The sequence below is a fragment of the Hibiscus syriacus genome, unplaced genomic scaffold (assembly GCF_006381635.1).
Source record: "Hibiscus syriacus cultivar Baekdansim isolate YM2019G1 unplaced genomic scaffold, ASM638163v2 tig00111427_pilon, whole genome shotgun sequence".
Lineage (NCBI taxonomy): Eukaryota > Viridiplantae > Streptophyta > Magnoliopsida > Malvales > Malvaceae > Hibiscus > Hibiscus syriacus.
Genome location: NW_024063088.1, coordinates 3,979,273 through 3,995,997, shown reverse-complemented (window position 1 = coordinate 3,995,997; position 16,725 = coordinate 3,979,273). Strand labels below are relative to the sequence as shown.

The window sequence follows — 16,725 nt, the reverse complement described above, 5'->3', positions numbered from 1 at the left end:
CATTAATTCATGTCAGTATTAATATTAATATTAATGGAACGAAAATAGAATGAACGCAATCAATGAGTAAAATGAAAGTACGATAATCAAATAGCCATAAAGATAAAATTATCTCTCAATGTTGTATAGATGGTCCATTTGGCATCCATTCATTTTTTTAGTATTTTAACACTCAACGTTTCGATTTTAGTCAAAATAACTTAACCAAATTAAAATTTGAGGCTAAAATACTCCAAAAAGTAAGGATCAAAATGATCATTTATGAAAAAATCGGGGGCTAATTTTATTTTATACCAATAAGATACGGTGGGAAAAAAAAGGGGATGAAGTAGACCTTACTAGGAATCCAGCGACCATGAAAACCCGAAGACTTTGGCATTGTTTCAACGAAAGAAGGATCAGAATGAACGTAGATGGAATATAAGCGTTCATGTCCTCTAAAGAATTTCTCCCAAAGTGGAGCTAAAACACTCTTCCTCTCGTCAAGAACTAAACGCCACTTTTTGGGTTTGTCTTGTTGGGAATTCTTCGATTTTCGGAACAAACGATGCCCTCCAAAAACAACTCCTCATCCTTCATATTATGCCTTGTCCCCGGTGCTTCAAATAATTCTTTCACGCAAACACCTTCGTTCCTCTTCATCTTTTTCATCGGTGTGACGAAGCAGGACTATGGAGAAGTCGGTTGAACAAACCCATCCTGCATTCGGTTTTCGATATGGACGTTAGAGGGAACGGCGGGGAGAATCGTAGACGGTGGCGCTACGGAAGTGCGGAAGACGGAGAGCTGATTGAGTTGGAAATCCATGGATCATCTTTGAAATAGAAGAAACTTAGAGTGATACCTATGCCCAAGCCTAAACCGAAGAGGATAAAATAGGAAACAATGTCATGGAATTGGATAGGTGAACTGGGGAGCTTGGTGGTGGGTATTTGAGAACGCTCCACCCTGTTCTTCTTCATTGTCGATGAGGAAGTGGCAGCACCGTCGTGAGGTGATGGTGGTGGATTGAGAGCTGCTCTTCTTTCTTTTGGCTTTTAATCATGAGAAGAGAAAATTATTGTCGTCGTCGTCGTCGCAAATACCGTCAACATGAAGATTTTCCCCTTTTTTTGGACTTTTAATACTGGATATAAAGAGAGAAACATGGACATAGACATATACATATTCTTTTGAGTTACAAACAACACTCAAAATCTGCTTTGGCTCTCTCTCAAAACGTTTTTCAATAACGGTTAAATTGTACAATAAGATAGCTTAATTACATCAATTAAACCTGTCAATTGGATGAGTCGAGTTGGATCGGATAAATTAAATTAATTCAATGAGATCAATTTAAGTCTAACTAAAGAGTTCAGAATTTTTAGAGCCGAATCGATTTTAGGTTTGAATCAATTTCAAATCGGATTAATTTCAAGTCATTTATCTTGGATGCGGGTTCAGAGGGTTTGGTACACTCCGGGTTATGGATATTTCATGTTCCTGATCCAAGTTAATTTAACATATAAATTACTTTTATTCATTATTTAAATTAAAGTTATTTGTAAATTTTAGTTATTACCAATGTTTTTAAAACGGATCGAACCTTGAACCGGTGAAGGTACTGGTTCACTGTCAATCGGGTTCAACCACGTTCAACGGATTTATATAAAATAATTTTTTTTTAAAATTTTACATAATATTCAAAGTAATATTAATATATATATATTTTTTAAGTTTACAATATTAAAAGGTATAAAAATATCACAAGTCATAAAATATAAATTAAAAAACATAAAATCAAGTGAAACAAAATAATTCAAATCAACTACAACATAATATTAAGGTAAAACATATTAAATAATAAATATAATTATATAACTATAATTAAAAATAAATTTGGGGCTGAAAAAATATAACAAACGATGTTGTTTGGTTTAATTTAAAAAATCTCACATGGCTAAGAAACATAGAAGAACATCCCAAAGTCTAAAGAGTAAAATATGAGAACAAAATAATCCCACATGGCTAAAAACATAGAAGAATATCAACTGACTTTATAAATACTAGAGGTAATTTGACATTCAAAATCATGGAGCCTTTTGGTGAGCACACGCGAACTTCTTTCGCTTCAATTGAGCGGAATTTCAGCTTCAATTGAGCTTCTAAATTTTTTTTTGAGTTCGAGCTTTTCGAGTTCAAGTTTTAATAGTATATTTCGAGTTCGAGTTGAAATTGATAATTTTTAGCTCGTGAGTCTTTTAGTTGAGTTGAGCTTACTTTTAAAGTTTTTGAGTTCGAGTTGAGCTCAGCAGTATTCGAGTTCGACTCGGCTCGTTTAACAAATGATGTCATTTGGTTTAATTTTTTTTAAAGAAAAAAATAGAATCGACGGTTCACACCGGTTTTGCCGGTTTTTAGCCGGTTCACCTCAGTTTTTCTGATTCTCAGTTGGTTCTTCCAGTTATTTATCGGTTCTCAGCCGGTTCTTCCGGTTCTCTACCGGTTCTGTGCTTATTTGGTTTTGGGAGTTAACTGGACCGGACAGGCCACCGGTTAACGGTTCAACCGACCGGTCTGATCCGGTTTTAATAACATTGGTTATTACAATCTAATCATATTTTTAAACATGTTTTTTTATTATTTAATATATAAATAAATATTTACACAAAATCATTGATCAAATTACAATATAATAATGAAAAAAATTAAGAGTTGATTGCATCATAGGTCTCTAAACTATAACCATCATTTTAAATTTATCCTTACACTTTTGAATATTCAAAAGTTTGGGGGACCAGTTTGAATATTCAAAACTTTTGAATATGTTTGAAAGTTTGAGGACTAGTTTAGAATGATAGTCATAATTTAGGATGAAATTGAAGTATTTAAAAATTTAAGAATCAATTTAAAATGAAAATCATACTTTAAGGACATGTGATGCAATTAACTCAAAATTTTAAATTTAGACAGCCATTCATTTTATACTATTCCATCTACTACATGAAATCGAAGAGAAAAAACAAAATGTCCCTTCTATCTTTTTTGGGTAAATTACACATTAGTATCTAAACAATCAGTTTTGATCTATTTTAGTTCTTAAACTATCAATTTTTTTAAAATCATATCTAAAATTTTGTTTTGTTTCATTTTAATACCCCGTCATTAAGTTTTGAAAAAAATGAACGTCTAGGTACTAGAACACATTTAGTACCTAAATCATACTTAAGATTTGAAAATTTTAAAATTTAGGTACTAAAACATATCAAAACTGATATTTTAGATACTAAACGCGTTAAGTTTTTAACGTCGGTGTATTAAAATAAAACAAAACAAACTTTAGCTATGATTTTGGAAAATTGAAAGTTTAAGTACTAAAATAGACCAAAACTGATAGTTTAAGTACTAAATATGTACCCTTCAATTTCCCCCTACAAAAACATTTTTGAAAGCTTTAGGTATGATGAGATGAATTTAATAAGTTTATGAGTATCACATTCTATCATTAAAGTGTACAAAATTCGAAACTTCTTTATGTTTTTTTTCCATACGTATGCAACAAATTACAAACTTAACTCTACACATTTTCAACCATTAAATGTCCATTTAAATAATAATTTATTGTACTTGAGTGATAATACTAAGATTCTTAGGTGGCGTTGGTTCGTGGAATGTTTTTGAGGGAATTAGAATCTGTGAAGGAATTGAATCTGTCAGGAATTGAAATCCAATTCCATATTCTGTTTGGTTCGCAAACATGTCAGATGAATTTGATTTCAGTAATGTAAAATGACAGGATTGTCCTTTTTTTTTGCTTAATTTTAGTTTGTTTTATAAATTACATGTAGCAATATTATAAATTTTTTTAAAAATATTAAATTTTAATTTATTGATTGATTATTCATTCAATAAATTATAAAAAATCATGTAATAAATATCATAAGTTAAAATAATCCAATTAGGGATGGCATGAGTTGGGTTGGGTCGGGTTTTGGTCCACCCGACCCGACCCAAGAACAAGGAACCTCCATCCGAGACCCGACCGACCAAAATAAAGTTTCGACCCGACCCGACCCGAAATAATAAAAAAATTATTTTATTCAATAAAACAGTGACTTAATTGAAAAAAAAATTATATATAGAGGGTATTATTGTAATTATTCCTAAATATATAAGTAAAATTATATATTTTTTGGGCCAGGTCAGGTATTTTCACCCTAAACCCGAACCCGAATATCACACTTAAAAAAAAAGACCCGACCCGACTCGAATATATGAATTAGAAACCCAACCCGACCCGAAATAATAAAAAAATTATTTTATTCAATAAAAACAGTGACTTAATTGAAAAAAATTATATAGAGGGATATTATTATAATTATTCTTAAATATATAAGGTAAAATTATATATATTTTCGGGTTGGATATTTTTCACCCTAAACCCGAACTAGACCCGACCCGAAAAAAATAAAGTTTCACCCGACCCGACCCGAATATATGAATTAGAAACCCGACCCAACCCGAAATAATAAAAAAATATTTTTATTCATATATGAATAAGTTACCAAAAGATTGATGAGGAAGTATGATCAAATTTCAATTCCCTTCAACAAGGGAATTGAATTTCATCATAGAATGAATGAAATTCACTTTCCCTCATTTGATGGAAAGTTGAAGTCATGAGGGATTCAATTCCCTTTGAAAACTTGAATCAAACATGAGAAAGTGGTGAATTGGATTCCAATTCCCATAATTCAAGGGATTCCTGCGAACCAAACGCCACCTTATAGTGATGATATCCTATAACAAACCACGAAATATATAACTTGTGTACGAAATAATCTGAACGTAGAGATCAAGTTATAACCTTAAGACATCAACGGAGTTGCTCAAGATACCCAACCGAATCTGGTCTCTTGAAATATCATACACATCGTTGGTAAATGCTCTGAAAATGGAGCTAGGTCATTCTTGCAGTCGGATCAAAGAGTTGTTGTGAAAAGAAGAAGAGTCAAACGGTCGGTCAAACATACCGAGTTAGCTGGTTTAATGTATCACGTCAACATTCCATTACTGTAGCAACGACGTTAATTGCGAGTGATCGATTTGTTATAAATCTATAATATTAGTGATCAAGTTGTTACTTTTAAAACATTAGCAAGAAAAAAAAACTTACTCAAATATTGACCATTTATGTAGTTTACCCATAAAAAATGATATAAAACCGTCCATGTCCATGTCCGATTTTTACTTTTATATTTCAAGACCAGTCGATACCTACAATAATTGCGTTAAAATGAATGGATCAAAAGTTTAAAAATTTGGAAGCCAATTGGTTGCAACTGTTGACCAACCATACCTCCTCCGACAAGGGAAGATCAAAGAAACTCTATCCATTTCTTTGCCTGAAATCAACCTGGGAAACTGATTCCAGTTGTTGGGTCATTCTCGTTTCCGAGTAACAAAGAGATAATGAAGCTGAAACCCAACTGGGAACTCAAAAACTGCTGCAACCATGAGCAAGTTGTCTTTCTCGTCACTGTAGCTGTCTGCACTGTTGTTATACTTGCGGTACTCACCAAATATATGCCTCATTACAGTTTTCCTATCTGATAAGAAAATGCCGATGGAATCTTCTTTTTGGCTGTGATTTGCTCTAGTTAAAAAGTAGTAACATTAGCTGATTTGGGTAATTCTTGTTTCTTTTTGAAATGGGATTTATGAAGAGTTCAAAAGGGTTTGTTTTTATTCAGCAAAGGTTTTGCTTATTTGGAACAAAGTGGTTACCTTGTGAATTACTTAAAGCATATAGATGTTTATTTATTGGTTGCATTTAATTGAAATGTTGATTTTGTTGAAAGCTAAACCTGCTTCTGCTGGCTCAAGGTTGATGCTCTTTCAATTAATTGGAGTCAGTCTGAGCCTATCAGGAGGCTGTAATTATGAACCCTTAACTTAGATGGTTCATGGTAAGTGGATTCACCTTTTTTTTGGGTGGTTCAACTATTAGATTTCACTTCTGATTTACTAGGCATTTGGTAAAAGAATATATATTTTTTCATTGGAAGCTTTAATGTGGTGCAAGCCTACATGCCAATCCTCAAAGAACAGCAATTTATTGATTTTAATGAATGGTACTACAAATTAGGTCGTTTAGATTCAAGCTAGAGACTACAGTTCATCTTGTTTCAGATTGTGCTAAAGTTAAAGATTCAGCAATTCAAATGTGGAATTGAATTGTCAAAGTTCGTTGATATTACGAAAAAAGAGGGTCTATCAAACCTAAATTATCTTGTAATTAATCTTTGCTTCAAACTGACTCATGGAGAAAGCATATTTATACTTTGATTGCATATTGACTATTCTGATTAGAAGATTTATTGCATCATATCAGTTTCCAGATATGTTGTACTTTGATGATTTTCGGCTCCGGTGTGCAATGCTTTTTGCCTTTTAGTTTAAATCTTTATTTGATCTTTGCAGCTGTGGAGAACGATATTGCTAAGACCTTTCAAGCTTGTAACTGTATTCCTTCATGAGGCTAGCCATGCTATTGCTTGTAAACTCACATGTGGTCATGTAAGTATTTCCTTGTGTTGCTACATTCCATCCCTAGTAATTAGCATTTTCCAGCAAATTGTTATCAGATATTTATTGTGCAATGGCCTTAGTTTGCAGGGTAAATCGATATTTTCGTTTACTCTTCACGCTGAATTTCTGTTATCAAGTGGAAAAATTTACTCACTACACATTTTTAAATACTTGGTGGTTGCCTAGAGGAAATGAAAGAACATAAAATGTCAACTTGATATAAACAATGAGGGGAAATGTTTTATCTCTCTCCTGTTTGGATTTTGGGCCCGATCATCAATTATAGTACTTCCATTAAGGTAGCAATCATTGAAATAAATCTTTACAATTCGTTAAAAATCTGAGCTTTGTTCATGTTTTCATATAATGAGTTTATTTGATAGGAGAATTAATTTCTTTTTCTTTCTGAAGACTAGATTAGTGAAATGGTCATCAGGCCATGTATATTTGAAACTTATTGTATAACACCTAAATGTTTCACTTAGGATCGATGAGATAACAGGATATTAGGTCCATCAGTTCGATTTCTAAGTGAAACAATAGTTCTGTTTGATTATCTTACTTGGCTTGCTGCTCTTGTCTTCACTTAAGTGATGTTTGCCCATTGGTGCATCTTGAGAGCCAAATTCCAAGTAACGAATTTGTTGATTGCATAACCTTGAAATTTTATCGTTTGCGGGTAATTTAGTTTCTAAGAGGACCTCGTATGCAGGTGGAAGGGATCCAGGTTCATGCGGATGAAGGTGGAACCACACAAACGTGGTGGAATATACTGGCTAATCTTGCCGGCCGGATGTACCTTCATTATTCCTTGACTGCTGCTCACAAAACAGATACAGACCCCATACATTTATAGATGCATAATTAAGTCAAAATTTAGTTGAATTACAGCCTTTTGACATTGTGCTTTGATGAATTGTTTTCATCCAAGTATATGTTAACGCATGCTGTTGTGCATATAAATTTGTTTAAAATATTTGTTTCGCTATCAATTGTCTCTTCATAAGGTTGCCTGTGTTGTCCGAACTGACACTTATCTTTGCACTCTAGATCTTGGTTCTTCTTTCTGGGGAATGGTTTTGATTCTAGCATCGACAAATCTTCTGACTGCGAGAATTGCTGCAGGATGTTTTGTTGTTGCTCTACTTGTTGTACTCTGTGTAGCAAAAAATGTAAGTATTCATGAACACCTAGAATGATCCATCTCGTTTCTTTTATGTTCCATCAGTAGTTTATAGATGCTAGATTGCATTTGCAAGGTTATGTGGAATACGAATGGCAAAATTCGAGGATAATTTTTATGTTTGTATGGATCTTTATTATCTTTTTATGTTGTTTTGGCAGTGGACACTAAGAGGACTTTGCATTGGTATGTTTTTCAATAGCTAGAATGAATATGGCTTGATATTCCATCTAAGTAATGTCAAACCATGTGTATTGAGATGTCAGGGTTTGTTGTTTTCCTTGGTGTGGTTTGGATTCTTCAGGAAACCACAAAGATTCGCATACTTCGGTATATTATTCTGTTCATCGGTAAATGAATCTCTCTCGCTTTCTTTGTCCGAGACAAGAGGATGATTCCTGTTACTTTCTTTTATCCCCATTTTAAGGAAAGTGATATACCTTACTGCAGGTGTAATGAACAGCTTGTTTTCAGTGTATGGTACGATTTCGGAATTCGAAACACAGAAGGTGATGGTTTTAACATCCGTTATATGATTTGCTGATTCAGTATAGTATATACTTGATGTTACAGATATATACGATGACCTCATATCTCGTAGAGTTCACTCTAGCGATGCTGAAAAATTTGCAGAAGTATGTCCTTGTCCTTGCAACGGTGTTGGATGGGGTGTCATCTGGTGAGAATTTCGAAATAAAATAGGAAACATGCATGAGGATTAGTTGTGACTTCAATTTGTTGAATGAATTTTGGTGTTGGGGGCAGGGGATTAATTTCATTGGTGTTTCTGTGTGGAGCAATGTATATAGGCCTTGTGATATTGTCTTGAGTTAAAAAATCTGCTTCCATTTTCATATTGTTTATGCTTTGATTTTGTTTCTTTTTCACCTCTCTGATTATAGGTATCATTTTTTTTTGCAGGGAAGATTGCTGCTTAATTCGCCATTTACAGATTTCCGACAAAAATATCCGGTTCTGAATTAATACGTGCATTTGAACACACTTGACTTCGTCATCTTGAATGTTACAGTAACAAGTATAACAATGAAGTTAAGATTCAATCAGTAACTGATTGTGAATTATGTGATAATATATGTTAAATTTTTTTATCGAATTTATTTCTTTCTAACGATGTTTATCGGATATAAAAAGTTGTTCCTTAATGAGGTGTTACTTCAATGTCAATGTAGAGATTTATACACTGATAATATAGAGTTTGCATGGAATGGAGGCTGAGTCCGGCATTCTATTATGGATTTGGAGGCAACGAGGTTTGTCTTGTCGGATTCTATGGCAGCAATGGAAGGGAGGGACCAGGTATCAGTGACAGCAAACACTATTGTTCCGGCACCAAGGTCTTATGCTGATACGGTATTGGGTGAGCATATTCAGGCAGCTTCCATCCCTTCGGAGAGGTGGATGTTTCCCTTCAAGCGGAGGATGTTGTTGATAGAACTGGAATAGTTCGTCTCCTCGGGAAAACTATTGGATATCGAGCTCTTTGGAATAGAATTAGAACTCTTTGGCAATTGCAGGGAAAGTTCCAACTTATGACTTGGATAAAGATTATTTTATAGTCCGATTAGAGGCCGAATGTGATTTTATTCGGGTGCTTACAGAAGGACCATGGATGGTTTTCGACAATTATTTAACGGTACAATCGTTGAGTATGAATTTCTCTACCTCAAAAAGTCATCCTTCAAGGGTTATTGTGCGGGTTCGTTTTCCGGGACTTCCTTATCGTTACTACACAAAATCTCTCCTTCGTATGCCGACAGCTGAACTTGACCAAGTGATTAAGGTTGATTATAATACTAACTTGGGGAATTGCAAGGTTAGCGGTAGTCGCTGATTTGAATAAACCATAGCTCTCATGCATCGACATTGATGGATTTATTCAAAAACTGTAATATGAGGGGCTCCATCAGATCTGTTTCAAGCGATGTTTATGGCTATGCAAAAGACTTATGTGGTTTGTAACTTGCAAGCAAAGAAAATTGGAGTGAGTGATAAATCGAAACCCTCGTGAGATATTAATTCGGAAAATACGAATGTTTGAGGATAAAAATAAATATCGACCCTGGATGGTTGCTACCAAGCGCCGACGTCGCACTCATAAGGTTGCTGTTCCATAGGCACAGGTGAATAGCATGACCGATGGAGGTGATAATACAAGATATGCAGCCCTCGCTAATGATGGAGATGGGTTTCACCCTGTCAGGGTAAATGGGGAGCGAGATATGAATGTAGCACAGGGGAAGGCTGTGACCGTGATTGCAGAGGAGACCTTTAATGGTTCACGCCAGGCAACTGCAACCTTGAAAAATTTAATCTTCATATAATATGGATATTTTTTTATATTTTTTATTGAGAATATGTTTTCGTCATCCCTGAAATTTTATAAGTTCATTCTCAAATTTTATGAATTCATTCCTTAACATGTAATCTTGAGTTTGTCCCTACATGCATGCTTATATATATATATATAGTTTCAACTCCAAGTTAAAAACATACCTTGATTAATTAATCTTATATATTTTATGGTTTTGAAATGCATCAAACCCAGAGGGAAAATGAAGAAGAAACAAAAGAATTGGAAAGATTGATGAGAGAAGGATATGTTGGAGGGCAAGCTTGCTTGCACTCATCATCATCAACATGAGCCTCTTTGACTTAACCTAATATGCATGTTGCCTCGCAACAAATGATGAAGATGCCATGTTTTTCAACACCTTTTGAAGTTCATTAAGTGTCAGAAATGTTCCCCCACATAGCATGGGTGAAACCAAGAATGAGCTTAAGATTTTATATTAGGAGAAGAAATTCTAAAATTTTAGTAGATGATAAATTTCTAAAATTTCAGAGGACGAAAACAGATTTTCAATAAAAAATACATATAAACAATCTAAAATTTATGATAAAATTTTCAGGGGTGATTGCCTCCACCCGCCCTCTTCGGTTCATCTTGGGTGAAAATAGCAGTAAAAGAATATTGTTCTTTCTAGAATTGTTGGATTTGAGTAACTATGTCTGTAGAGTGTGCATGCGTTGTTAATAAGCTAAAAAATTCAAACATATACTACATTATAATCACTTCTAATTATTAAAAAAATATTTCTCCCTCAAGTCTCTCTTTTGTCAATTTCATTTGATTAAAACATGACTGCTAGATTCGACAATTTTTTTCCCGAATGGAGCCATATCATGCAAAGTTTATAAACCATTTAGTGATTTGATTTGATTCAAATTGATTGATGATCAGCATTAATGACAGCATTAGGGTACATTAAGAGCCAAAAATGACTTTGGACTTTAAGTGTCACACACCCCAAATGGGGTCTAATGTTAAGCTATTTTAAACTTTCAGGCCGTCTATTGAGTTCCTAAAGGGATTTCTATTGTGTTTAACCCTAAACTCAGAATATTCAAATACACATTTGTTTATTTTCAGGTTTTCTTCCCAAATTTTTAAATTTCAACTGGTTATTGCTCTCTCTCCGTTTTGATTTTTTGCTTGGTTAGTCGCCCAGAGAGTTGCCGTTAACGACACCGCCAGCACTAAAATGTTCAGCTCGTCATTTTCGATCTGCTGGTGGTGGTGCCTCCTTCACCGTCATCGTCGGTTGCAAGATAGGCTGGGAAAAGCGTTTGGGTTTCGTAAATACATCATCACTGCCGCTCACTGTCGTGAACTTACACCGGTAATGGACTATCAAACCCTTAAAATTAAAATTTGTGATTTTTGGTATGAAACCGGTCACCGGAGGGTGGCGCACACGTCGTTGCGTGTGTGATTGTTTTCTGCAAACCGGTTGGACTAGTTTGACCAACTAGTTAACCTGAACCGTCTTGTTAACTCGAATTGTTGATCCGAACGGACCTGTTAATTTTGACCGTACACTGTTTACTTTTTTTTTTTGTTGATCGTTGACTTAATAGTTGATCATTGACTGTTAAGTTTTTTTTTGAAGATCTATATCTTGATATTTTTCAATATCCTGAATCCGTTTTTGTAGTATGTTTTGTCAAATCCTAAATCGAAAGTCCTATTTTTTTTTATTTTAGTACTTTACAATATAGTTGTGTTATGTAAATTATGAAATTTATAGTCTTACTTTATGATATTATGTTCTGAAGGTGGTCATGTGTCTCTGCACCACTCCCCCAATAAGTTTGAATCACCTCTATTCAGTTTAGTTTGACTCTGCACGTTAAATTTGAGATATGTGTGAGTGTTATTAACTGAATTATTAGTTGATTCTGTTTAATTAAGTTTTATTTCAGTTCTTTTACAGTAATATATTATCATTAGGTTTCCGTTCCGTAGAACCTAGTATTACTGTTCATGGCAAAAGTAAAGCTTAGCTGGCCCTCTTGACCCATACGATGCATTTAGTCATCTGATTATATTATATATTTGTTATTTGTACGCATGTTCGTGTTCTGATTATATTGGTCTGAGATATGTTTGATATCTGATTGGCATGGCATCTGTGTGTTGATATATTTATGTCATCTGCATAAGTTCCTCTACGAGGGTAACATCTTCGTCCTGTTTCTACATGGAATCCTCTACGGATGGCATAATCCCCCTTATGTTTCTGTATGGGATCCTCTAAGGATGAAAAAATCTCCATCATGTTTCTGTTTGGGATCTATTCGGAGGGTTATATTCCCATTCTGATTTTTGATTTCTGTTTCTGTTGGGATCCTCTATGGAGGACGATATCCACATCCTATTTCTAATAGGGATCCTATATGGAGGGTTATATCCTCATCCTAATTTTTGTATTCTATTTCGGGTACCTCTTCGGAGGGTAATGTCCTTATCCTGTTATTCTCGACGAAACGTAAGGTTGTGTGAATTTCCTGTTATAATACTTTGGTACTGGTTAGTTATTTTACTATTGCTTGAATTTAAAGTTGCATCTTTATGTCATATATGAGTTACTCATTGAGCTTTGTAGCTCACTTTATTTTTGTTTTTCCTTTTCAGATTATCTAGTTATAGGACTAATATAACTATCAAAGGAATAGTCTTAATTGTATATTGTATGAGGTTTAATATTTATTTTCAACCTCTTTAAAATGTGGCATGAGCTTATTTATGATATCATATTCGATAAATGTCTCTAAAATGATTTAATAGGAATTTCGTTTGTAGGTCATTTAAATGACGTGGTTACATTGATTCCGTTATAACTCATAAGCTAGGTCTAAGGATTACATTGAGACAGTAAGCTTAACATGAATAGACCTCACTTTCGTTTAAGACAAAAGTTTAATGACAAAATTAGGAAAAACCCATTGTTATTTGATTACGGAAACCCACGAAAAAATGAACAAAATGAAGCAGACATGAGTTTTCATGCATCCCATATTAATTCAATCAAAGCTATTTTCAAACAATTACTTATCCTCACACAAATCCCATTTTTTCCCCGGCAAATATAATATTATTAAAGATTTAATCAAACAATTTTAAAACCTAAGTTGCATGACTCGTTAAAAACATCCGTAAACTTATACGAAGGAAAAGAGTACAACACAACTAGTAAAAACTACACTAAAAAAATTACAAACCCAACAACCATCTACCAAAATCAATAAAGTACCCTGAGAACCCAATTCAAACCGACAACAATGGAAACCACTTTAATCAACTATTTCACTCTTTCACCATGGATCTTGAGGATCTAAGAGAAGTATGTCATTTCTTTTGTATCACTCTTCAACACCTTTTTTCTTAATTGGCTATTATCTTTAATTTGATATATATTGACATCAAGGATAAGTAACTAAGTACTACTTTAGTCTTCTAAATGTAAAAGCTAGCCTTAAGCTGTCATTTAAAATGTCCGACTAGAATATGTTGTAGATCCACACTTTTACTTGCTCACCCTGGAATTCAAATTTCCTTTGATAATTATCTATTTTATTGATTGTGTCCACCAGTAATTTTACTTGTGCTTATCCCGTACACAAATTGTATCGTTAATATATATGTCTACCTAAAAGGTATTTACACTAAATAATCCACCGGATACACAGATGTGCTTATCACGGACACGCTTAACCACCGGATCCCCATAGGAGATCATCAGCAACTTCCAGCTTGCAATTCGATTTACACTCCAATAATCCAATTTAATTCGAATGTATCCAAATTGATTTAATAACCTTTTCATCACATTGTTCTATATACTTCTTTGGGGTCAACTTTCCTGTGTTGACTCAAAAATTCAAAGTGTTACATAGAATTTCATTCCAGATAGTGTATTTTTCCTCGGATTCTCACTAAATAATTGTAGGTATCAATGTTTGGGTTCCCATGGTAGGGTCTTTATCGGTAGGCATGATGTGTTTGATGAAAAAGAATTTTCATCTGCAACTTCTCACTCGATCCAAATAGCTTATCTCCGATGTTTTCTTTCTAATCCAGTTTCAGTTTTGAACTGTCCTCAATCCATTTTTTCTAAAAAAAATATATAATTTTCTAATACAATTGATACTTAATTAATTATTGATGTTAATTCAATAAGTGATTTTATAACAATGAACGAGGTTGGTTTAAGTGATAAGCAGTTTGATATCGCTTAATCAACGTCTCAAGTTTGTGTATGCAGAAAATTTCTACGGGGAGACTCACCACCCACCAAAGACATATGTATTATGCGGGTCGATCCGGATTAGTCAAGGCAAAGCCTTGGAACCAGTAGTACAATAAAAAAAGTGATTTTATAACAAACAGAGGAAAGATAGAATTTATTCAAAACATAAATCACACAGACCATAAAGAACACCGAAGACCGCAATCAAACACCTGAGAATGACAAGAACGAACACAAGGAACAACCATCGAGGCTTATAGCGAACATAAAATCGAACCGAATAAAAACACAGCAGAAAACCAACACATGCAGACATGCTATCTTTCCTGTTGAACCCCCATGGCCATGGAGTATGTACATTACCTTTTGCTCCCTGGAGGAAGCTGCTCTGATCGAGCCTCAAACTTCTTTCTGTAGTAATTAGAACCATAGTAAGTGCCACCTTGAACTTCAGTTAAGACGCTGCTTCCATCATAAAGAGTGTCCCTTTGCATGTACGTGAAAGGAACATCGCACATGCCTTTCGTTGCTATTAGGTCAACCGTCACCTTACTCATCGGCGGCACAACGACTTTGTGCAAGACTTCTACCTCGGTGGACGATTCGAAGACCTTCCCCAACTCGATTCCTGTTTTGACTTCAGCCGACATTTCGATGCTCCCCTCGAAAATGAGCGGAACACTGATGTCCATCGATGCCTTCATGCCCAACGTTAGCGAAAAATCAGTCTTCCAAGAACTACTCTTGGCATCTTTGTTTACGAGCTTGACGTCCATAGAGGATTCCTTTTCGGTAAAGTTGCTAGCGGAATTCTGGTCGACGACGATGACTGTTTCGTTGTAGACCCTGGCATTATCGAGATCGTATTTAACATCATATATTTGCCTTGACAAGATATGCTCCTCCACCGTGATTTGGGCTTCTTTGGTAACGGAGTGCACAACTGCAGCAACACCATTGCCCGTTGAACCTTCACTGAGCCTCTTGCAGAAATTATTGTTGCGCAAGCTGATTAGGGCTATCTTATCATCGCCAAGTTTGACGGGACGAAACAAGGTTTCCATGTTGTCGGCGGTAGTGTCATCGGTATCTGCCCAGATCCACTTCGAGTCACACCTATAGAATTTCCCGGTTTCAGGGGACTTGATGCGAATGTTTCCGTCGTTGGCAGGAACAATCTCGCATGCTACGGTTGATTCGCCGACGTCGGTCTGTGCGAAACACGGAAAATTGTTTCTGTAAAGGTACATATACATGTCATTATCACCCTTAAAGGCAACGTACCTAGGTAGAATCAGTAACAAACTCCAATCAATAATTGTGAATTCATCAGCTCTTTGGCGACCAAACTCTTTGTTGTTAGACATTAAGCCGTGATCGAACTTTGGATCCTCCAATCTCCATGACCATACATAGCAACCCGATTGGATATGCATGATTCTGAATGTGTTCATAGCAGTGTCTACGGAGACAAACTTGAACAATGTGCACGACTCCTTCGATTCATCTTCCTCCTTCTCTTTCGACGTCGTTACGATCCAGGGTCCCGAAGGGACAGATGGAAGATAGGTTCGCTGCCAGTATTTGTTGTTTTGACAACTTCTTATATGCACCAAACCTCTAGTTTTCGAACTTTCAACTTCGAACTTTGCATACGGGCTCGTAACCTGAGGTTCCATGAATCTCAGATACCCGTCAGCTTTTCCGCCTTCACGAATATAAGTTAAGTACCCGATCTTATCGACGGATTCGATGACTATAAACCTCGGCAAGTTCGATGCCATTTTGCTAGCTTTTTTTTTTTGAATGGATGATGATCTCTACAAAGTAATTTGCTCTCTTGATGGTGTACTTGCTTACCTCAACCTCCTAGGGTTTGCTATTTATAGCCATTTCATTTCATTTCATTTTTTGGTACGTCCATTTCATTTTATTGCCACTAGTGAAAAAAATAACATATTTTAACAACTTGCTATGTCGTTTTCTTATTTCCTTGATCCAATATTTTTAATATGAGCTTAGTGGCACTTATGGAGAAAAGCGGTTAAAGTTTGAGTATTGTGGAGTTCGACTAGATTCAAAAAGTTCAAAGTGGAGCTCAATTCGAAAACTCGCAAGCTTAAAATTATCATTCTCAACTTGAAATCAAAACTTAAACTCAAAATATTCTCATACTTAGCTCGATCAAAGCTCGAAGACGAGCTCAAAATTAAACCTTAAGTACATGAAAACTCTTATGTTGCATTTAAAAAAAACAACATATAAATGTTACTCCATTTGTCCCACTAGATTTGTCCATTTTGATTTTTAAAATTGTCTAATTCAAAATGTCATATTAAAAAGTCAACAAATAACAACATT

The 16,725-nt window shown here is 34.9% G+C and overlaps 1 protein-coding gene, 1 long non-coding RNA gene and 1 pseudogene across 2 annotated transcripts; 2 read left to right on the top strand and 1 right to left on the bottom strand.

The window, feature by feature from the left end:
* The first annotated feature begins 5,302 nt into the window (after positions 1 to 5,302).
* On the top strand, positions 5,303 to 8,654 carry LOC120162952 (annotated as a pseudogene).
* Positions 8,655 to 11,086: 2,432 nt separating this feature from the next.
* LOC120163077 lies at positions 11,087 to 12,689 on the top strand. The gene is made up of 2 exons (XR_005519621.1): positions 11,087 to 11,454; positions 12,279 to 12,689. It is a non-coding gene; the product is annotated as an uncharacterized LOC120163077 (long non-coding RNA).
* Positions 12,690 to 14,723: 2,034 nt separating this feature from the next.
* LOC120163150 lies at positions 14,724 to 16,148 on the bottom strand. Its single transcript, XM_039173145.1, has one exon. The coding sequence runs from the start codon at positions 16,146 to 16,148 to the stop codon at positions 14,724 to 14,726; it is 1,425 nt and encodes a 474-aa protein (XP_039029076.1).
* Positions 16,149 to 16,725: the final 577 nt, after the last annotated feature.

What these genes read in the sequence shown, in the direction of transcription:
- LOC120163150 (XM_039173145.1), bottom strand. Translation starts at nt 16,148, where the DNA reads ATGGCATCGAACTTGCCGAGGTTTATAGTCATCGAATCCGTCGATAAG.